Source organism: Odocoileus virginianus, chromosome 27 (genome assembly GCF_023699985.2).
Source record: "Odocoileus virginianus isolate 20LAN1187 ecotype Illinois chromosome 27, Ovbor_1.2, whole genome shotgun sequence".
In the NCBI taxonomy this organism is placed as follows: Eukaryota; Metazoa; Chordata; class Mammalia; order Artiodactyla; family Cervidae; genus Odocoileus; species Odocoileus virginianus.
The window spans coordinates 36,656,887-36,680,307 of NC_069700.1; the positions used below are offsets into that span (position 1 = coordinate 36,656,887).

Below are 23,421 nucleotides of genomic sequence, written 5' to 3' on the forward strand. Positions count from 1 at the left end.
GAGGAGCCTGGTGGGCTACAGTCCATGGGGTCACAAAGAGTCGGACATGACTGAGCGACTTCACTTTCTTTCTTATGTATACTTCATAATGGCAATAAGTTTCAAATCTTGCATATGTGGTGGAAGAAGATGCACTTAATTTGTTTAAAAGTTGAAGTATCGTTGATTTACAGTGTTGTGTTAATTTCTGGTGTCAGCAGAGTGGTTCAGTTATACACACATGCATGCATGCTGTGTTACTCAGTCATATCCGACTCTTTGTGGCCCCGTGGACTGTAGTCCACAAGGCTCCTCTGTCCATGGGATTCTCCAGGCAAGAATACTAGAGTGGGTGGTCATTTCCTTCTCCAGGGGATCTTCTTGACCCAGGGATCGAACCTGGGTCTCCTGCATTGCAGGTAGATTCTTTACCATCTGAGCCACCAGGGAAGCCCTCAGTTATATGTGTATATGCATAAATGCATGTTGTTTTTCATATTCCTTTCCATTCAGGTAAATCACAGGGTATTGATTAGGCGTAAAGACTTCTGAGAGGTTGTGGCTTTTGGGATGAGTGGCATGTTCCTAGCTGGAGAAAGGTGTTGGAGACAGTGAGGGGGGACCTGTGCATAGCAGATGGTTCCCTGGGGCTGCGGATGTGGGGACTGAGGTCAGAAAGGCCACTGCTCAGTTGTGGGCAGAGGGTAACCGGATGTCAGACTTGCAGCCAGTGAGGGGTGTGAGCCTGGGTGTGAGGGGGGGTTTGGATGCCTTATGTACCATGTAGCCCTCCTCGAGTTCAGTTCGAATGACTGACTGCTCCCTGGGCAGTTCTGTGGATGGCAGGGAGTAGGAGGAAGCACTTCACAAACTGCCAGAGCCTACAGAAAACGTTGATGCTGTCAGTAGAAGGCGCCCAGGTTGTGAGAGCCAGACTATGTAGCTCTGGGGCTTGCGTCTCGTTCTATGAGCAGTGATCGGCTGCTGGGGGCTTCGGGAAGACCCATCCAGGCTCCCCGGGGGTCAGGCAGGCTGTGATGAGATGAGGGGTGCCCTGTGTGTGTATGGAACTGTGGGTTGTTTGAGAGGTGGGTGGTCTTGGTTCAAGGCCAGGGGAGAGAGACATCACTTGCCTTTCTTTCTCATCCTTAGACTCCCAGGCGTTGGGCCCTGCCAGGGAGCCTGATTGAATCCCTTTGGCGTCTGGAGCACCAAGGCCTGCGCTACTGGTCATCACGGGGCCAGGCCTCGAGGGGCTGCTTCCCAGAGGGGCTCCACCCGCGTGGGCTCCGCCCTTCTCTGGGTGGGGGAGGTGGGGGGCTTCCAGCCTCCCTGCCCACCCACGTGCCCATCTGGAAGTCTCATCTGTCTCTGCCCTCCCCAGGTCCCCAGGCTTCCCCTAAATACTTGGCAGCCCTTTCATGCTGGTTTTCATTCAGTCTTTTGCTTTATTGTGCTTTGGATGATTTGATGAGTTGGAAATAACTGCTTTTGAATTTACTTGACTTATTTGGATAGTAGCTTTAGTACTAAGTAGACTGGGGGTGACTGGACTTGTTAACTAACATCTAAGGTCCCCTTTCCAGGTCGTGTAAGCATTTGGTGTCAGCAGTCTATTGATTTATGTGTAATAATGTCTTTTTGTTTGTGGTCTTTCTCTGCTTTTGAAAATAACAGATGTCTTGAAATGTATGGGTGTGGTTCTCATTAAGCACCTAGCTGCATCCTAACAGTATAGTCCAAGGGCAGTAAATGCTGTAGTTGGATCTATATATCTTACATTTGAGAAGTTTTAGTAGCTTGGGTATGTCGGGTGGGTTTTTTTTTTTTTTAGCGTATGGTTCCTTTTATATGAAATATCCAGAAAAGGCAAATCCATAGAGACAGAAAGCAGATCAGTGGTTTCCAAGGGCTGGAGAAAGGGAGGGTTGGGGAGTTACTGTTTTCTGGGTGCAGGGTCTGGTTGGGATGATGAGAAAGCTCTGGACACAGAAGTGGCGGTTGCACAGCGCTGTGAGTACACCCAACACCACGTAACTGTGTACTTAAACATAGCTGAATGGATGCATTTATGTTTATATCTTACTACAGTTTTTTTTTTAAAAAAGACCAGAAGGTCACAAAACAAAGTTTAGTTATTGACTTTTGAGTGGTAGATTTACAAAGATCATGCCTTCTTTCCTCTTTAAAACATCTTACTCCTTTGCGGGGGACATTGCACAAAACTGGCTTCGGTTTATAAAGTACTGCAGCAGTATGTAGCCCATCTGAGTTTATCACACTGCAAAGCCTTCTGATGTCAGAGCCCCTCGACCTCTGGGTGGTGACCTGCTGGGACGACACCCCATCCCTGTCGCTGGGCGGAGGAAGCGACCCGCCTCTAGGCTTCACCCCGGTCAGGAGGGGGTGTTTTATGGAGGGATGACAGTGATAACTACATTATCACATTAACGTTTGTCAAGTCCTTCTCCGAGGCCAGCCCTGTTCTGCATACTTGGCCTGGACTTACTCATACGATTGTCACTGTAGCTCTGTTATGACCCCCTTTTACAGATGGAGATACCGGGGTACAGAGAGACTAAGCAGCTTGCCTGAGGTCACACAGACAGCCAGTAACTTGGGGAGCCAGCTCTACAGAGTTGGGACTCCACAGTGCTCCTTGACCCTCTGTTTATATAGTAGACAGGTAGGGACTTTGGACCTGCGTTCGGATCCTGCCGCTGACACACCGGTGTAAAGCTGCACTTGCATTATTTGTGAACTCCTGGTAGCTGCTGGGCTTGGGGTGGTTTTTAAGACCCAGTTAGGCAATGTTTACAGAGCCCCCAGGCTGAACCTGGCACCTTAGAGAGACATTTCTTATTTAGTTTAGAGTTACTTTTGTGAAAAGTTAAGTTTTGAAGTTTTTGAAATTAGACTTTCAAAATCCACTCTGATCATGTAGCATTTTAATTTTAAATTGCTTGGACCTATGCACACGACAGGATTGTCCTTAAGAGAGATGATCAGTGAGTAGTCAGCAGTGCTGCAGAAGGTGCTTTCCAGAGAGAAGGTGATGCCGGGTCAGGCTCAGATTCCATTGGTGCAGATAGAATGGATGGATGGTGCTGATGGGACCCCACGGCAGGGGTGAAGGGATGACCTGGTGTCCTTTTATTAGACGCACCTGGGTAAAAAAAAACTGGCCTCTGGGCTGGGAGTTGGAGCCTGGGGAAGTGATAGCACAGAACCTCCTGGAACCCTGAAGCTACCACAGAAAATTGCCCCGGGAGCTTATGTGGGTGGTCCTCACTGTTATATCAGGCCACCTGGGAGCTCTTGCTCAATCCCTGGGGTCCAGGAGCTGATGGAAGGCAGCTGCCTCTCCTGCTTCACTCTGGGATGCATTCAGGAGCTCCCTTTTTCTCAAATGTTCTTTTTGGCCACAAAGGAAGGTTTCCGACTCTGCCAACTCATGAGGTGATGCACTGAGTAAGCTCTTATCCTGCAGAGGTGACTGGCTGGCAGTGCGAGCAGGTTGCCGGGACCCGTCTGCAGAGCTTGGCGGCAACAGAAGAACCGAGTCCTTAACTGTTGGGCCGAGTGAGTGGAGTGGCTGGTGGGGGGGACCTGGGTCCCCGAAGCTCTGCTGTATGTCCTGATGTTGGGCCAGTGCCAGGCACGTCCTGTGGCCTCTGACCAAGGTTGTTGGCAAACAGTAGAAATAAAATCTAAAAGCATGTTGAAAAGCATGGCCTGAAGAAGTGGCTGGGAGAGCGCTCTGCCCGCCGTCTCCCCACACAGAGCGTTTACTTAGATGGAGACTGTGGGGTTGTGTGTTTTCTGGGGGACACTAGTGGTTTCTCTTGTTCTTTACTCAGTAGGGTGATTCAGAAAGTTTTCAAAATTAGGCCTTGTGTTTGTGGTTCTTCATCTGGATTAACACTGGAACTTAGTATCTGTTCAGTTCGTGGCGCTGAAACGTGGGGACGGGCAGGAACTCCGTTGTGTTTTTACGTAACTGTTTGGGAGTTGCTAGGGAATTTGCTCTCAGTTTTTTCCATCTTGCTTTTCATTTAGCTGTTGGGGCAGCCAGTAGGAAGCAGAGTGCATTTAATGTGTGTGAGAAGTTTGAACACGACAGAGGATCTCCTTTGAAGAGGCCAGACTGCTCTCACAGGAGCTCAACGCACTTTGGAACAAGCCTATCTAGATGGAGCAAGATGCTCATACTGAAGTTCCTGAATTATGAAATTTTATTCTTAAATTGTGAATACAGACATGCCAAAATATATGTTAATAGCTCCTATGTACTTAGAATATATTAGAAAATGTTTGCAGGGGCTGAGCCCTGCAGCAGCTCGTAAAACATGGATTCTGGGCATCTATCCATCAAATTCACTGGTTCCCCCCACTGCCCCAGAAATCTCTCGATAGTGGCTTACAACAGTGTGATCATCTTCAGTGTTTTTGAGGATAAGAGACAAAGTCCTTTTCTTACCTCTTTACTTATAATTAGTGTGCACCGAAACTGCCGTTAAATGTCACCTTAGAAGGTTAGGGACCATTCTTCTGTTTTGATTTATCTCCGATCACATTGACGGACATTTAAAAATTCGTCCCGTGTAATCAAATGTTCTATGCACTTTTTCAGTGCATCTCCTCCTTTGGGCATCCCAACAGCTTCTCTGTCCTTAACAGCGAGTCTTGTCCCAGCCCCTTCCACCCCCTGTCAGCATCGGATCAAACGCAGGCTCTCCTGCCACCCGGAGACTGAACCAAGGGCCCCCTTCCTCAGTTGAAGGTCAGCATGGCGTGAAGGGCACTCAGCAGCTAGTGCCTGGTAGCCCAGGATGTGCTGTGCCGACCTTCACACATCTTCAGGCTTCAAATCCAAGACATGGTTTTATACTGACATTCATGTGAACAATTATAAGATATTTTGCGTATGTTGTAATGAAAAGTCACATGATGACTGTTTTCACAGTGAGGTATCTCCAAATAAAAGTTCCCACGTGGAAGGGTTGGGAATCTTCATGAGTTTCTCTAATGGACACTTCCTCCGCCTTGGGACTCAGGCTGGTTTGGGACACTGTGGAGTTGGTGGTGTGATTTGACTGGGACCACTGCCGAATATTCAGGGGAAATGACGCAATACGGTCTAATTCGTTCAGATTATATAGAAAAAGACTCACAAATTAGGCCTGTCATTATTCTAAAGATATCAAGCCATGGAGGTATTGATGAGCTTTGTGGTTATTGAAAGAGACTCTTCCCCAGAGTTTTGAGTGACTGATCTGGTATCTCAGAGTATTAATAACTTGCTATTAATTCATCGGTGATTGGATTCCTCCAGTTCTTGCTCGCTATCCAGAAAGATCAACCCTTGGCTGGGGTGCTCTCAGTAGATCAGCGAGTCGGCAGTCGGCAGAATTCTGTTCATCCAGGATGGGCGTTCATTAGTGTTGCCTGTATCTTTTCTTAGTTGAGCCTGGAAGAATGCAGAGCATCGATCCAAATGTTGGTATATTTCTTGAGAAAATTTAGCAAGTCTTCCTAATAGTTTTTCTGAATAACCCATTCTTAAGAGGTGTCTCATAGGAAAGTGATCTTACTGGTGTGGTGTGATTGATCATAAAATAGCCTGATTTTTTTTAACCTAAAGGAGCGTGTCAGGTGTAGCTAAAGACAAGACATTTATTATCCTTTCACAGTATTTTGAGCCTCACTTGTGATGATTCCACTTTCCCCCTTGTGTTTTAACTACTGTTTGTGTTAGCTCCTGGGCGTCTCCTGAGAGTAAGGACTGCGTCTATTGACGTCTTTTCCTCCACTTCAGAACCCTGTGTGTGGGTTCTGTGTAGTGCCTGCCCCTGTTGTTAGCTTGGAGGAGTTGTATGGAATCCAAGACAAAACCTCCCCCAAACAGGATTTTATTCTACTTGAGTCATGTAATGCCTTCCTGAGTACTATGTGTGAAGAATTCAACCTTATTCAAAATCCTGTGTCAAAATACAAGACCACTTTAATCATCTGAATTGATTATGTTTGACTTATTGTTGGAGGAACTGTTTTTTGGTGCGTAAGCTGGTCTTAGATCCTTCCTTTCAAGTTTTGCTTGAAGTCAGTTCAAGTTTAAAGGAAAACCAACTCTTCCTTCAGATAAATAGGCTTTGTATTTTTTTTATGGTACAAAACATCGGTACCCCAGAGTCAAGTAATCCTTATTCACTGAATTAAAATTAGTTTTTCTCAGATTTAACTTTTTAAAGTAGTTTTTTCCCCTAAAATTAGTATTGCATTAAAAAATCGATCATTTATTTTTGGCCGCGTGTACTCTCTTGCTGCGGTGAGCAGAGGCCGCTCTTCATCGTGGAGCTTTTCCCTGCAGGGACTCCTCTTGCCGTGGAGCATGTGCCAGGCGCGCCAGCTTCAGCGGTCGCAGCACTCCAGCTCAGGAGTTGCGGCTGCCCGGCCCCAGAGCGCGGGCTCAGTCGCTGTGGTCCACAGGCTTAGCTGCTCCTTGGTGTGTGGAATCTTCCCAGACCAGGGATCGAACCCATGTCCCCTGCATTGGCAGGCAGATTCTCATCCCACTGTGCCACCCAGTAAGTCCCAGCATTACTTTTTTTTTTAGCATAATAGGCATTATACAGTCTATATACTTTTGCATTGTTTTTTTCATAATCCTAGAGCACATGGCATTCCCTGCATCCAGGTTCTTGGCACAGGAGAGCATCACTCTCACTGAATGTTTCTCTCCTCCAAACCATTGCTGATACCTCTCCCATCCTCACCCACAGACTTCTGATCATAGCCCCATAAATGAAGCATTCCCGGTATTATGATTCTTACAATGATTCACACCTGAGCTATTTTAAATACCGGGGGTGCACCCTTGAGGCATTCATATCCTCACTGTTCATTCATGACGCCAGCTTGATAATGTAATGAAAACCCCATGAATATGTGAAAATCCGTTAGCAAATAAGAGAGGGTAAAACGGTTAGTAGAGACCAGAGACAGAAAAATTGGAAAGAGAAATATTCCAAGCAGAGCAAACACCTTTGTTAAAAGCGCTCAGGTATACATGCCAGCTCTTAGTGGGAAGCCTGTTTGCTTTTCTGAACTTTGATTTGCCCGTGACTTCCTGGGGCCACTCAAGGAGGAGAACACGCACTCTTTCCTTTGTTGCCTGAAGAACGTGGACCTGTGCCGCTCGGTCAGGAACTGATGAAAACATTGTGTTTCAGAACAGGAGACTTTTCCCCTGTGGTCTGTTCCACTTATTTGTCTTATGGCTGAATCAGTGAGCAGGGAAATAGATTTCTCCCTGCTTCCCATTATAGGGAAGGCGGCTAGTGTTATTGGAGGGCCTGAACCTTTTATCTCATTTCGTGTTTATCATCTGTACACTGGTCCACACAGTGGGACGTGGACATCAGCTTCCCATTTTGTGAATCAGCGTTCTAAATTCTTGACTCTCTTTTGAATGTCATTGCATGTCTGTCTGAAAATCGGTCAGAGAATTTGAATTGCCGGTTGAGCAGACAGTGTGGGAAGTCTTGTTTGAAACCTGCCAGGGCTGCCCTGCTGCTGGTAATGTCCCCCCCTTTGCCGCCAAAAGTAGACTGAGCTTTTTAAAAAAATTTTACGGATATGTCCCTTTTGCTGTGGCGTATTGTAGACTTGTATGAAGGCAGGAGGAGAAGGGGACGACAGAGGACGAGATGGTTGGATGGCTTCACCGGCTCGATGGACATGAGTTTGAGCAAGCTCCGGGAGTTGGTGATGGACAGGGAAGCCTGGCATGCTGCGGTCCACGGGGTCGCAGAGAGTCCGAGAGGACTGAGCGACTGAACTGAACTGGTCCCAGTTCCGTGTACTGGTTTCCTGTCTTTCAGCCTTTTTTCCCCTGGCCTTAGGCTTTATCCGGAGTTACCATTCCAGGCCCAGGCGCCTCCAGAGGACGATCTCTTTCTTGTCTGTCTGGACTTCTTCCCCTTCACACCTGGTCTGAGTGCCTGGCCTGCCACGCGGGCTCCTCGGCCATTTGTTTTCTTTTCCTACATCACCGGCAGCATTGGCGTGTGACCTCACCCTGGTTCCCACTTCCGGGGACTTTGTTTCACTTTGCTCATTAGAATATAGTTCCACAGATGTTTTTTGTTTGCCAGTTACCTGAGAATTTATTATCCTGTGATCCTCCAACGTGGGTGTGTCTTGGAATTTTCCTGAAAGAATGTTATTAACTGGTGGTGGCATCTGGGAGCTGTGCAATGTTGCCGAAATCTGTTTCCTCATTAGTGAACTGGAGATGAAAACCTTTCCCTAACTGACACATGTAGCAATGAGATTAAACAAAGTGCTTAGTCGCTCAGTCGTGTCCTGCTCTGCGACCCCATGGACTGTAGGCCTCCAGGCTCCTCTGTCCATGGGATTATCTTGGCAGGAATAATGGAGTGGGTTACCTTTTCCTTCTCCATGGGATCTTCCTGACCCAGGGATTGAGCCTGCATCTGCTGTGGTTCCTGCATTGGCAGGCAAATTCTTTACCACTGAGCCACCTTGGAAGCCCAGTGAAATAAAAATGTCTAGAAAAACTCTAATTTGAAAAGATACATGCACCCCATGTTCACAGCAACACTTCTTACAATAGTCAAGACATGGAGCAACCTAAACGCCCGTCTACAGAAGACTGGATAAAGGAGGTGTGGTACATGAACACAGTGGCGTAGTGAAGTGAAGTCGCTCAGTCGTGTCCGACTCTTTGCGACCCCATGGACTGTAGCCTACCATGCTCTCCATCCATGGGATTTTCCAGGCAAGAGTACAGTGGCATGCTACTCAGCCATAAAAACAGAAATAAAGCCACTCTATAACAACATGGATAGATTATAGAAGTGAAGATTCTATAGAGATTATAGAAGTGAAGTCAGACAGGGAAAGACAGGTATATGGCATCTCTTATGTATGAAATCTAAGAGAATGAGACAGTTGAACCTAACTTTTATAACAAAAACAGACTCACAGACATAGAACACAGATTTACAGTTACCAACAGGGAAAGTAGGGCGGTGGGACAGATAAGTTAGCAGTTTGGATTAGCAGATACAAACTACATAAAGTAGATAAACAACAAAGCCCTCCTGTTTATCACTGGGAACTATATTTAGAATCTTGTAATAAATGACTATAATGGAAACTAATCCAAAAAAGAACATGAGTGTGTGTGTGTAACTGAGTCATTTTGCCATACATGTGAAATTGACACAACACTGTATATCAACTACACTTCAATTAAGTAAAAAAGTGTGTGTACCTGGCTTCAGTTCAGTTCAGTTCAGTCGCTCAGTCGTGTCTGATTCTTTGTGACCCCATGGACTGCAGCACGCCAGGCCTCCCTGTCCATCACCAGCTCCCGGAGTTTACCCAAACTCATGTCCATTGAGTCGGTGATGCCATCAAGCCATCTCATCCTCTGTCGCCCCCTTCTCCCAGCTTCAATCTTTCCCAGCATCAGGGTCTTTTCTAGTGAGTCAGTTCTTCGCATCAGGTGACCAAGGTATTGGAATTTCAGCTTCAGCATCAGTCCTTCCAGTGAATACCCAGGACTGATTTCCTTTAGGATGGACTGGTTGGGTACCTAGCTTAGTCCTTCCTTGTCAAGGGGGATTCCTTCTTTATCAACATCTGTCAATTCTGTGCGGAACTTGATGTCCTTATTGAGGTGTAATTCACAGGCCATACAATTCCCGCACTTAAAGTTCATGATTCAGTGATTTTGGTATATTCCCAGGGTTGGGCAGCCATTACCACAATTAATTTTAGAATGTTTTCATCGTCCCCAAAAGAACCCCATACCCGTTAGCAGTCATTTCCTGTTTCCTAGGCAACCGCTAATCTACTTTCTGTAATTTTATGCATTTTTAACTGCATGCTTGTTATATTGTGTGCTAATAGGATTGTCATTTTTTTTTATGGTACATTGAAGGTATTTTGAAATGCAGTTCTAATATTTTTAGAACTAAAAAGAGCCCTTCGATCATTTAATGCTTATTTTTTACACAAAGAAACAGAGGACCAGGGAAGTCAAGAGATTCCCCTGGGGACATTCCCATTCCATGCCTCTTTACCAAAACATAGTAGAAAAAGTATCTTATTAACACTTGTTTCATCAGTAGTTCTTATTTTTGAGAGTTTGCTGAAACCCTTTCAAATTCAAATTCTGGATGTGAGATATGATCCTGTGAATTCTCTGCTTTAGCGATGGATCTTTTCACTCTTCTGTGAATATTTCTTGGGTCTTTTCCCTTTGACTTTCTCATGTATTAAAAGTCATGTCTTAACCAAAGTTTATCCAGTATATTATTACATTTTCTGTTTAGGTTTCCTTTGGAAAAATCTTTACTCTTTGGTGAATCATAGAGTTTTATAGGATAGTCTGTCTGGTTTTTATACGTGTTCTTTTGTGGTACCCTTGAGGCCCCCACCTCATTTTACAGTAGACCATTTAATCTACCAGATTCCACCCATTCCAAGCCTCTTTTCAGTATGAGTTTTGTTGCTCTTTCCATCTACCAGTGGAGACTTATTTCCCCGTTCCCCTCACTATGGCAGAAGTGACATGGTGCAGATTTCAAGGTTTCGACTCTGAGAGTCCTCCCGGACTCTTTGCCCCTTTTGAATGCTGATCCTAGAACTTCTTGTATGAAGCCACTGGATCAAATGGCAAAGGAAAGAGGCCTGTGGAGAATGGAGGAGCTCCAGCTGGGTGTTGGCACAAGTGCCAAACCATAAGCGTGAGGCCAGGGTGGTGGTCTTCCTCTGACCCGCTGACCCGCGGTGAGTGAAATTGCATGAGTGAGCTCAAGTGAAAACAGCAGGCCCACAGAAATGTGAGAAATTTTAAAAAATCATGTTGCTTTTGAGTCACTGAGTTTGAGATGGTTTGTTGTGTAGCAGTGACTGACTGTTCTATATGGATGTTAGCTCTGTAGCAATGTTGAGATGACCACAGGGTATGATCCAAGTGGAGTCCTTAGCTCACTGCTGAGCGCAGAGAATCCCACAGTAAAGGGTGACGGTTAACGGCTGCAGCATGATCATTCTAATGTTATTGTTTTGGTTACTGTTGGCCTTTGTATTTCTCCTCTTCCAGACATAATGTCATTGCTTTTCATTATCATTACCTCTGTCAAGGTGAAGATTTTGATGTCATTGGTCTTAATTGTCTGGCATTTTTCCTTTCTGATTAATCAGTAGTTTAAAGGAGAAGGCAATGGCACCCCACTCCAGTACTCTTTCCTGGAAAATCCCATGGATGGAGGAGCCTGGTGGGCTGCAGTCCATGGGTGGTGAAGAGTTGGACACGACTGAGTGACTTCACTTTCACTTTTCACTTTCATGCTTTGGAGAAGGAAATGGCAACCCACTCCAGTGATCTTGCCTGGAGAATCCCAGGGATGGGGGAGCCTGGTGGGCTGCCACCTATGGGGTCGCAGAGTTGGACACGACTGAATGACTTAGCAGCAGCAGCAGTAGTTTAAAACTTTTAAAACTTCTCTTATTGTGAAATAAAACACATATATTAATAGTGCACAAAAGCATAAATATACAGCTCACAACAAATTATAAAATGAAAACTTGTGACTAGCACTCAGGTTAGAAGGTTTAGAATTGGCAGGACTCCTGAAGTCCATTGCATGCCCTTCCTGATAACATTTCCCTCACATCTAGAAGTAGCCACTAACTTGATTTAATACTAATCACCTCTTTGCTGTTTTTAAAAATAGTTTTTACCACCTCTGTATGCATCTCTAAACAAAGAAGTTTAGTTTTGGTGAATTTTCTACAGTATATAAGTGGAGTAGTATACTGTGCCTTCTTTTGTGTCTGATTTTATTTGCTGGATATTATTTCTAGATTTCTCTGTACTCTTAAGAGTAAGCTTTCATTTTCATTGCTGTGAAAAGTTTCATTGTAAGAATATATTTCTGTCAGATGTACTATTGATGTGTATTTGGGTTATTTACAGTTTTGGGCAGTTATGAATAATTCTGTCAAGCACATTCAAATATGTAAAATATACTAGAATAATATATAATATATGTGATATATATTATAATATATATATATATGTGTGAATATATATAATAATATATAATATATGTGAAAGTTTTTTTTAAACAAGTATGCCAAGTAAATACCTAGAAGAATTTCTGGGTAATAAAGTCATGGTCACTTTTTATAAGTTTCATAGTGAAGAACATTGCCAGATGATAAAAATGATAGATACTGTGACATGGTTATTCTCACCTGGAGATTAGAACCATTGGTTCACAATATCTTTGGCAAGCTGGTTGACCACAAAGGCAGTTCAGGTCTTTGGGGATAGGGATGTGATGAGACTTTGGTAGGGTGGAAAGGGGTCAGTGTTTAGTTGAAGTGTTGAAAATTGAAAGTAGTCAGTCAGTCGTGTTCAACTCTTTGAGACCCCATGGACTGTAGACCAACAGGCTCCTCTGTCCATGGGATTCTCCAGGCAAGAATACTGGAGTGGGTTGCCATTTCCTTCTCCAGGGGATCTTCCCGATCCAGGGATCGAACCCAGGTCTCCCACATCGCAGGCAGATTGTTTACCAACTGAGCCACCAGGGAAGCACGGCTGAAGGGCTAGAAGATGCCCAGAAGGAAGTCTGTGAGTTAATCTGGTGTCCTGACAGCTCAGAGACAGACAGCTTTTCAGGAGTTTAATCCCGTTCTTTCTACTGTCTTCCTCCAGGTGAGTCTGCAACAGTGGTTCGGCTTTTCCCCACTTTATGGGGGAGTTTGGGGAGACTGTTGATCCTTGGCCATATGGTGATAGCAAAGGATGCAGCTCTTTTAAGACTCAGGTTTCCTAAGAAGAAGGGAGAGGAACTAACACTTTATCAAGAGAAGGAAAAAGAATCTTGTTAGAAATGGAGAATGGGAAAAAGAAACATTCTGTTCAACCAAATTAAAGACTCTGTATCTACTAAAAACAATGGAGGCTATAAGATGACTGTGGTGCGACACTGCAGGCTAAGGCAATTTGGGTTTCTTTGCGCGTCACTGTACAGAATGTGCTTGGTGTGGGCCAGGGCGCTGTAATCAGCACGGTGCGGTGGAAGAATGGTGTCTGTGTGCCCCATCACGCGATCACCCTGCCGAGGCGCCCTGCCAAGACTGCCGTGGGAATTGTTCCTGTGGGCCCTGGCTCATCCCAGAGAAGGCAGAATGGTTTATATACTTTTGGAGTTTTCTTCCGTGACAGGCTGCAAGTCCAACACTTGAAGATTCAAGCAGTCCTAGTGGTATTGTGTCTCTCTTTCAGAATGCAGTTGATTTAAAGCATTTGGAAGCCAAATTAGGGTCCCATCAGGATAATGAGGGAAGGATTGAGGAATTGCTGTTTTCATTGTGTGATGCTGTTGGATAGGGCTGTTTCTCCATCTGGTCTGTGTGTCCCCAGTTGAATAAAGTAGTATTTGTGATAGGTTCTTTTTGAGAATGTTTTTAACATGCAGAACAACTTAAATTTGCTTGCTTGAAATTAGGATTTAAAGTTAGGATTAAATTAGGATTTCTGTTGAACATTGGGATTTGAAGCTTGTCATTTCCACAGGCATAAAACTAGCTTATTAGCCACTGACAATCTAAGTCCCTGGTTGACTTGGTTTCTTGTATTATTTCTGAACGGTCCTTGAATGTATGGATTTGGTGATGGCTTTTGTGCCATAGCTTTCCTGGAAAACAAAGTGAGCTTTTCATGCCTGAGTAAACACATCGATGCATTATGAAACTGTCAGACTCTTTTGAACAACTGGCATAAGCTCTGTTATTCAAATGTGACTCTTTTGAATGGCTTTTGTGTCAGCTAATGCTTTAGTATAACCCACATAAAGAAATTTCAGAATCTTTCCTTAAGAAATTAAATTTCAGCCCTATGACTGAAGAACTCCAAAGGATTAGTCCTTTTGTTGAGCACGCTCATTATCATATATAGCTAATTGGTAGCATTCATTTGATGAGAGTCATAGTTCGTTTTAAAATATCTTTTTTGTTAAAAAATAAAATTGTTCATGCATTTTCCTTATTTCTTAGAATAACTTTCCCCCCTATGTTCTCTTCTCAACAGGTACATGTGCTTTTCCATAGCATACCTGCCATTTTGTCTTCTTTTAAAATTATATTTGCATCATCAATCTTTTTCAACTTCTCTAGTCTTTACAGTAATTGTTGGTTGCTTACTACTGTGTTCTTAATAACATGCTAATCATTTTCCTTATTTGATATGCTTTTCATTTCTAGTGATAGGAATGCCGAGACATATTGTAGCTGCTTTTTCTTATTTTCAATTATGTTACAAGAACAGATGCCCAAAAGTATTGTTATGATGTCAGTGGACTTGAAAACTTTTTATGTTTTGTATTGCCCAATTGGTTTCCAAAAGATGATACCTTCTTTCTGATTATGTAAGTTACAATCCCTTTTACCAAAGGAAAAACCCGATTAAGCTTATTAAATTAGGGTTAGGGTTAGGCAGCCTGCATAACTATCATTTGGAGTACCCTGTTGTCTTAGTAGAGATGTTTTCTTTTGTAAATTCAGTTTCTATTTTTAGCAAGGTAATATATGCAAATAATTTTTTAAAAATCCCATGTATCTCCTGTCCTCCCCTCCCCCACTCCTGTGTCTTGCTTTTGAGGACCCCCAGCTCTGGGATTTCTGTTAACATTTGCTTCCACATTGCTAAATGGCTTGCTTTTACAATTTGATTTTTATGTAATACTGTTTAGTTATTTATTAATTTCCTTCTGTGGAAGATGAGTCTTTAGCGCTTACAGTTTCTTTCCTATCCTCTCAATATTGACATAATATGAAATTTGTTTTTAACAGTATATAAATATTATGACTGCATAAATATTGTTCATAATCACATCTTGTATTTTGACTATATACTTTTACTCTGTATTTTTTTTTCCTGGAATTAATAACGCCTTCCTTTTTTTGCTTGCTCTGTTTTCTCTATTTCATTTTCTAATTTGTCACCAAATAAATTTCCTGATACTTCCAGACATGTCAGATAATCCCATACACGTGTTTTTATTTTTTTCCCAGCTCTCCTCTGAGAGCCCTCATATCATCTTCAGTGTAAACTGGCTGCTCTCGGGACCTGCTGCTTCACTGCCGTCTTGGAATGCCTTCACGGTTTTAGTCTTTGTTGTCTCCTGTTTTGTTGATTCTCTGGTTTCTGAATCTCAGATCTTCCTCCTTTTAGATTCCCTTCCACATTTCGATGGATTCTTGGGAAAGGTGCAAGGAAGATAAATTTTTTGAGACCATGTATGTCTGAGAATGTCTTTTATTCTTTCATCATACCTTATTGATAGTTTGGCTGGGTATGTGGGTTTGGGTTGGAAATGTTTTCTTGGAATTTTGAAGGCATTGCTCTGTTGCCTTCTTACTTTGAAGGTTGCTGTTGAGTCCAGTGCCATTTCTGAGTTCCAGTCCTCTTCCTTTTCTCTCTACCCTTCGACCTCTGGAAACTTTTAGAATCATCTTATTTCTGGAGTTATGAACTTTTATAATATTCTTTGGTATTCCTATATGTTTTGTTTCATTCATGTAATTGCTCACATGGTGGGTCTTTTAACCTGGAAACTTATGTTCTGCAGTCTGTATGTTTCTGTCTTTGGAATATCTGTTCATTGGATATAGTACTTTGCAACCTTATCCTCTAATTTTCCTTTTTTTTTTTTTTTTTAATTCCTCTTCTGTCTCTCCATCTCTTTGTCTTTCTATTCTCCCTTCTGGGATATTTTTAGCTTTACTTTTCATCTCTTTTGTTGGATTCTTACCTTGATGCTGCACTAGTTTTTAATTTCTTACAGTTTATTTCTTCCTCTTTTATGGCTGCTTCACTTCTTCTTGTTTATCTGTGTCCGAAGAACCTTGGCTTTGTTTAAATGAGATTCAGGCACCTGAATTAAAAAAAGAAGAGAACTGAAGCTTTGAGTGCCTGAATGGGGCTTATGACCTGGGGCTTCCCTCTTGTATAATCTGTGTCTGTATAATCTGTTTTCTTGCTGAGAAGCCTGGCTGCAGGGAGAAGGGGATAGATCTCATGGAGCAGGCTCTTACCCTTTTCCCTATTTCCAGTTGCGTGGAGTTGCGGCTCCCGGGCTCATTCCTGATTTTAGCTGGTCTTACAGTCAGCTCTTCTGGAGGAAATTTCCAGTCCCTTGTGCAAGCCAGAGGAGGGGCTCTGGCCACTTAATTGTCGTTATACCCATTTTCAACCAGTGCTCCTTCCTTCAGTGGTGAAAATGAAAGTGAAAGTCGCTCAGTCGCGTCTGACTCTGCAGCCGCATGGACTGTACAGTCCATGGAATTCTCTAGGTCAGAATACTGGAGTGGGTAGCTGTTCCCTTCTCCCGGGGATCTTCCCAACACAGGGATTGAACTGAGGTCTCCCACATTGCAGGCAGATTCTTTACCAGCTGAGCCACAAAGGAAGCCCTGAGAATACTGGCGTGGGTAGCCTATCCCTTCTCCAGCGGATCTTCCCGACCCAGGAATCAAACCCAGGGTCTCCTGCATTGCAGGCGGATTCTTTACCAAGTGAGCTGTCAGGGAAGCCTCTTCCTTCAGAGATACCTGTACCTAATCTCCATAGGCTACTCACTCCACAGGCTTAAAGTTCAGCTTTGTTTTGACTCCTTTATTTGCTGCCATTTCTTCATCTGTTTCCTTTGCTTCAAGGATTTTGTCACATGTCTAGTTTGCTTCTCATCCCCTCTCATCTTGAATTGTCTTCATCCCTTTATTTCATATTTTTATATCTGTGTCCATCTCCCATAAATTCCTTTATGCTATTTTAGTACAGTTTTTAAAGGGTGTTGTGCAGAAGGCATTTGCCCTGTGTGCCACGGTTAAGGAAAGGATCCAGTGCAGGCTCTTTTTTAGATTGACCAAAAATATTTCCTTTTCTCCTACACACACTTGTGGGATATTTATATATTTTCTGATGCACAGGAATTTCTTTTGAAATGTTTAAGAAATATTTTATTCTAATTTTCAAATATCTTTACTTAACACTACAGATTTCATACCAGTTTCCATAAGTAGAAAATGTGACCACCTATTGGATAGTTTAAAGGAGGCATTACTATTCTCACTGAGTTACTTATTCATTGTGAAAAAATTTTAATTTTGAAATAATTGTTGCTTGTGCACAGAAATGCCTTGTGTGCCTCGTTTAGCCCAGTGGTTACATTGTCACATGACTATGGTACAATATTAAGATCAGGAAAGTGACATTGGTACAGCCTTCACTAATTTTTAAAAGATGTTAAACAATTTTTTTTTTATTATTTTATTTTTGGCTGTGCTGGGTCTTTATTTGCTGCGTGGGCCTTTCTCTGGTTGTAGCAAGTGGGGGCTGTTTTCTGGCTATGGTGCGTGGGCTTCTCATTGCGGCGGCTTCTCGTTGCAGAGCACAGACTTCAGTAGCTGCGGCTCCCGGGCTCTCGAGCACAGGCTCGGTAGGTGTGGAGCACGGGCTTAGTTGCTCCACGGCTTGTGGGATCTTCCTGGGTCAGGGATCAAACCCGTGTCTCCTGCATGGGCAGGCCGATTCTTTACCACTGAGCCCCCCGGGGAAGCCCCTAGAAGACACACTGTTTTACATTTCATATTGGGCAAAAAGTTTGCATTGCAAATATCTGTGAGACCTACATGAACCTGTTTTGTCTTTCAGCAATTTTTCCAGCTGGTCAAGTTACGAAAGCTGGGACTGAGTGATAACGAGATTCAGCGACTCCCTCCAGAAATAGCCAACTTCATGCAGCTGGTGGAGCTTGACGTGTCCCGGAATGGTGAGGGAAAAATGGTTCCACGTGAACTGTCCGTTTGTCTCTGCTGATGCTGATGATTTGCAATTTTTAGTAAATGTGGCTGGATGAATGTCCAGGAGGAAAGCTATGTATACGTTTTGGGATGAAATTACTGCCGTTATAGAAGTTTGTCACAAAACAAATTTTAGGCGCTGATTTTCTTCCAGTCAGTTCACCTTCATTCACAGCAGTGGAGAGGGGCCTGAGAAATCCGCAGCTCTCCCCTCATTTTATGGGAGGTGACACAGAGGGCTGGGAGCGTGGTCACTTGTCCAGACCTCAGGGGGCTGCTGTGGTGGGAGCCGTGCCCTGGGAAGGGCTGGTCTCTCCTGGAGGTGGCCTGGCCCCTCAACTGCTCCCCCGAGGACCTGCCTTTCAGCTGCAGTGAACAGACCTGCCTGCCATTTCTGGCATTTCTGTCCGTCTCATTTATTTCTGACTATGCCCTAGGTAGGCCTGCCCTCTTGAATTTGTATGGTGTATTTGTGAGTTTATTTTCATTTTCAGATTCCACTGTAATGTTGCCTCCTTTTAATGAAACGGCCTGACAGGGTGTTTATATCCTGTTTAACCTTTCACTTTTAAATGGATACCTGGTTTCACCTTGCGTCTTATAGCCTTAGAGCATTCCCGGGGTAGACTGGTCCCGTGGCTTGTTGGAACATGTTTGATTAATTACCTCGAGTTAAAGTGGCAGCTCCCAGGAGCCCTGTCTTTAGCGGTGGAATTCTGTTCTTGCAAGAACTCTGGTTTAATGTCCTGAGGATAAGCCCACGTGTACTCTGGTTTATAAAAACGACAGTCCGTTTCTGTCTCACCTGTTGCACACCTGCTTTGTGTTTTGTTTTGCTTTTCTACAGAAATCTGTAGGTTCCCTCTCAAGACCCTCAGGTCTGGCTCTTTTCAGTCTGGTGTCCTCCGCAGAGGCCCCCAGGTCTGGATGTAGTATTTTCCTGTGGGTCCTTGTTATAAGGCAGTAGTGATAATCAGCACTAGACTGAAACTGTGGAGAAGAAAACAATGATTTACCCGCCCCCCCCCACACTTTTTAAATTGCCGCCCCCTCTCAGATCCCATAACTGGAAACTGTCTTTAGGCCAAGTCATTTGCTCTTGTCATAGGGTGCACTTTTGTTTGTCATGAGAATTATTTCTTCCCTTGAAAGTACTACAGAAACTGAAACAATTGTTTGGGGGCTTGTTTGCTATCTTCTCTGGTTGCAGGAGAGTCAGCTCTCCTCAGGTGAAGGGGTTTGGTGGTGAGCACGGGGGTGGAGCTGATGTCCTAAAAGCTCTGCCCTGGGCCCACACCTGACAGTGTTCTCGGGGTTTCGTGACCTCGCTTCCGTTTGTGGGCGCTCTGTTCCTCCCTCCACGTTGACCTGCTGGCTTGCAACCAGCCTCTTCAGCCTCTGTCTGTTGTGGTCTTCTGCCCTCGCGGTGGCATCTGACAGCCGTTTCTAAGTGAGGCCTGGTTGATCCAGCGCATCTTTCTAAGGCAGCCGTGAGCCCCCAACTCCAAGTCACTGGCTGCTCTAGACACTGGCCGTCCCGCGGCAGGGATGGCTGGCAGTGCAGAATGCGGTCAGCCTCCCCTTACACCGCTGTGCAGTGGGGGGACGTCCAGCATCTCCCCGTCTGAGGACCAGTGTCCCCCCGTCTGAGGTCCGGCATCCCCCCTGTCTGAGGTCTGGTGTTTCCCCCCCCCGCCCCGTCTGAGGTCCGGCGTCCCCCCTGTCTAAGGTCTGGTGTCTCCCCCTGTCTGAGGGCTGGCGTCCCCCCTGTCTGAGAGCCAGCATCCCCCGTCTGAGGTCCAGCGTCCCCCCTGTCTGAGAGCTGGCGTCCCCACCTGTCTGAGGTCCAGCGTCTCCCCCTGTCTGAGAGCCGGTGTCCCCCCCATCTGAGGTCCGGCGTCTCCCCCTGTCCGAGAGCTGGCGTCCCCCCTGTCTGAGGTCCGGCGTCTCCCCCTGTCCGAGAGCTGGCGTCCCCCCTGTCTGAGGTCCGGCGTCCCCCCGTCTGAGGTCCGGAGTCTCCCCCTGTCTGAGAGCCAGCGTCCCCCCTATCTGAGGTCCGGCGTCTCCCCCTGTCTGAGAGCTGGCGTCCCCCCGTCTGAGGTCTGGCATCCCCGTCTGAGGTCCGGAGTCTCCCCCTGTCTGAGAGCCAGCGTCCCCCCTATCTGAGGTCCGGCGTCTCCCCCTGTCTGAGAGCTGGCGTCCCCACCGTCTGAGGTCTGGCATCCCCCCGTCTGAGGTCTGGAGTCTCCCCCTGTCTGAGAGCCAGCGTCCCTCCTGTCTGAGGTGCACGTGATAGAAACTGCTCGCTCTCGTCTCAGCAGTGCTCTCAGTGGTAAAGACTGGATGGCTGTGAACTCTGCAGGGACTTTGATAAATGACCGCTGAAACCACACAATGCAAAGAAATCAGATAGCCTTTCTGAATCTGGCATTAAGAAGAAAAAGAAGCAGGGGTCCAGAAATCCTCAAGAAAGAGGAGACGTATTGGCTTCAATTATTTGGGAGCCAAGGAAAAAGCATAGAGCTGGAAGGTTGCAGTCCCGTTACTGACTCTCGTGGGAAGACGTGCTCTGTATCAATTCAGTGTCGTCAGGGGCCAGTTGTACTGGTTCCCACGTCAGCTGTGTCTTTCGAAACATTCAGAGGAAGAAAGAAGGGCTACGTGCCTGTCCTCATGCACCCGTTTATACCTTCCAGCGTGTGGATAGGAGGGTGTGAGCTGTCACTGAAGCCCCGTCAGGCTCCAGTGTTGCCCTTCCCGGGGAGAACCTTTCCTCCTGTGGATCTGCCCCCTTTTTGTCAGGCTCTTGTGGAAATGCTGGGGGACTTAACCACCTGCTTCCCCTATTGGCAGAGGCTTGCTCTGGTGTGTGCACGTGTGTGTGTGTGTGTGTGTGTGTGCAGTGGGAATGGTGGAGGAGGCTTTCTTTTGGTTGTAAAAAAGCTGCACAGATGACAGAGTAGAGAAGGGTCCCAGTTTTACCATCACCAACAGGAGTTTGGGTCTTGAGCTGTTTCCAGACCAGGCAAATCTGCCCGTGTCTCCTCTCACTTTTTCTGGCTGATCAAATCCCATGAGTGTGAATTTCCTAGGCAGGTCAATCAAGGTGATAGAGACTGCAGCCTGAGAGACCATGTGGGGACCCCCACTTTTCACGGATGCGGGCATTCGTAAGGGTTTGGGGCTTGTGTCTGGGGGCCCGTGTGAAGCTCTGGGCTCCTGTAGCCCCCGCAGAGGCGGCCCTCCCAGCGATCAGGTCCTGCTGCGTCCCTGAGCTGTCACAGGGCCGTGGCCGGCGCCGACCAGTCAGGTTAGAACCTTTCCCGGCGTCCTCAGTTCCCGACTGTCCAGAGAGTGTCACTGACCGTGGACAGAGGCACGAGAAAGGGTGGTGTCAGACCCCTGAAGCCCTTTGGATCGGTGCTCGTCAAGCTTGAGTGTGCCATGGATTAACCGCAGGGTTTTGTTAAACTGTGGATTCTGATGCAGGCAGTCTGGGGTGGGTCTGGGGATGCTGCATTGTTCAGAAACCCTGAAGGGATGCCAGACACACGGAGGGTGGAGTCTTAGCTGTCCTCACCCCTCAGCTTTCTCCTAACGTCCCCTCAGCTGCTCTCTGTGAATTTGAGCATAAATTCACTCAGCTGCTGTCGACCCCACACCTGCCCGTGTGGAAGGTGGGCAGCCTTCAGGGTTTAACCTCCTGGCTAAAGGGTGAGATGCTAGGGCTGACTGAACAAGTTGGTTTGATTCCAGGAGCAAAATTAGGCCTTTCCTGACGTTCCCTTGCTCAAGGGAGGGAAACAGTGCTATAGGTTTCAAGTGAAGGTTTGATGCAGTTTTCTGCAGTGAAGAGCACACTACACTTTCATGCCTGGACTTTATATCTGTTTTCTCTGTTCACTGATTCTTAGCTGTTGGAGGCAAATGCTCTCTGGATATGTGAGAAAAGGTACTATTCACCGTAGTACTGTCTCACTGTCCAAAAATCTAGGACAGACTTTCTTAATGCATCATGAATCTTGGCCAGAGGGTTAGCAATTCGAATTTGATAGTCCATGCTGTAATTTAACTTACATCACAGTACTGTATCGTTATCTATTTAGTTCAGTTTATTCCCCACCCCAGAATGTAAGGCCTGCGCCACCAGCACTGCTAGCGATGACTTTAAGTGGCACTGCAAAACAGCAGTTTTTAATATTGAATCAAAGCGAAGAAGTTAACCTTTTTCCTTTTCATTGAACTTTTTTTGTTTTACTCCCTTTAGGTTGCTTCCTGTAAAACTTAATAACTATATTGTGTTGATTGTTATATTTAGCTTTTATATCTGGTGATAATATCTTTCTTCCCTGGTGGCTCAGCTGGTAAAGAATCTGCTTGCAATGTGGGAGACCTGGGTTCGATCCCTGGGTTGGGAAGATTCCCTGGAGAAGGGAACGGCTATCCACTCCAGTATTCTGGCCTGGAGAATTCCAGGGACTGTATGGTCCACGGGGTCGCAAAGAGTCGGACACGACTGAGTGACTTTCACTTTCATTCATGTTAGTGATTTTAAAAATAAGTGAAGTCACTCGTGTCCGAGTCTTTGTGACCCCATGGACTGTAACCTACCAGGCTCCTTGGTCCATGGATTTTCCAGGCACAAGTACTGGAGTGGGTTGCCATTTCTGTCTCCAAGGGATCTTCCCGACCCAGGGATCAAATCTGGGTCTTCTGCATTGCAGGCAGATAAATCTTACTTAAAAAAACTAACTTAAAAGAATGAAATAAATAATAAAGAACATAGATGCTCCACCAGGATGGCAAAAATCATAAAGGTAGAACAGGGATGGATGAAGTTGAGGAAATGCTGTTATTATTCGCACAGCCAATGAGGGCTTGAGCGATTTTCTTTTATGGGGCAAATAACGCTGCGTGTGGAACAAACTTGGCAGAGACCCCACATCCTGGAGACTTACTTTGCAAACTTGAGTGAACAGGAAACTAAAAGGTAGTTTTAATGCAAACCCTCACGGGCACCAGCACAGCACTTCACACTTAGCAAAGGGACAGCGGATCCAATCCACCAGCAGGGTCCTCGTCCCACACAGTCAGGAGCTGGATGTGTGCTAAGTGCTGGGGTTAGTTGCCCTCTGTCCGGCTGCAAGACGGGGATCAGAGTCCGTGGTTGATGGCTGCGGGCTTGTTTAATGACATCTGAGACCAGTTTTGAAGCCTGCTGGAATGACCTGGTGACATCAAGTCTTGGTGCTTCTCAAGTGAGCCCTGCAAAAAGCTGTTTCTGGCAAGCCAGGCATCCCGTGTGCCTAGAAGTCCCTTCTCAGTGATGAACAGTCGGCCCTTTGTGGGTGATGACTACATACGCCCACAGCCCATGGGTGGCAGGGGCCGCTGCCCATGCAGACTTGAGACTCGCCACAGCCAGGCCATTGTTCCCTCCTCCGCCTCCGCCTGGTTCTGGACTGGGCTTGGAGCCCTGCTCCGGTGCTGGACTTCGGCCACACTGTAGGTCAGTGCGTTTCTTGGTCC

General features: G+C 45.7%; 1 protein-coding gene across 1 annotated transcript in view; it reads left to right on the top strand.

The window, feature by feature from the left end:
• Positions 1-23,421, top strand: part of LRRC1 (leucine rich repeat containing 1) — a 129,351-nt gene that overhangs the window by 29,185 nt on the left and 76,745 nt on the right. The window contains exon 2 of the mRNA XM_070456673.1: positions 17,744-17,861. Within this exon, the coding sequence (XP_070312774.1) occupies positions 17,744-17,861 (118 nt within the window). The remainder of the gene's footprint in view (positions 1-17,743; positions 17,862-23,421) is intronic.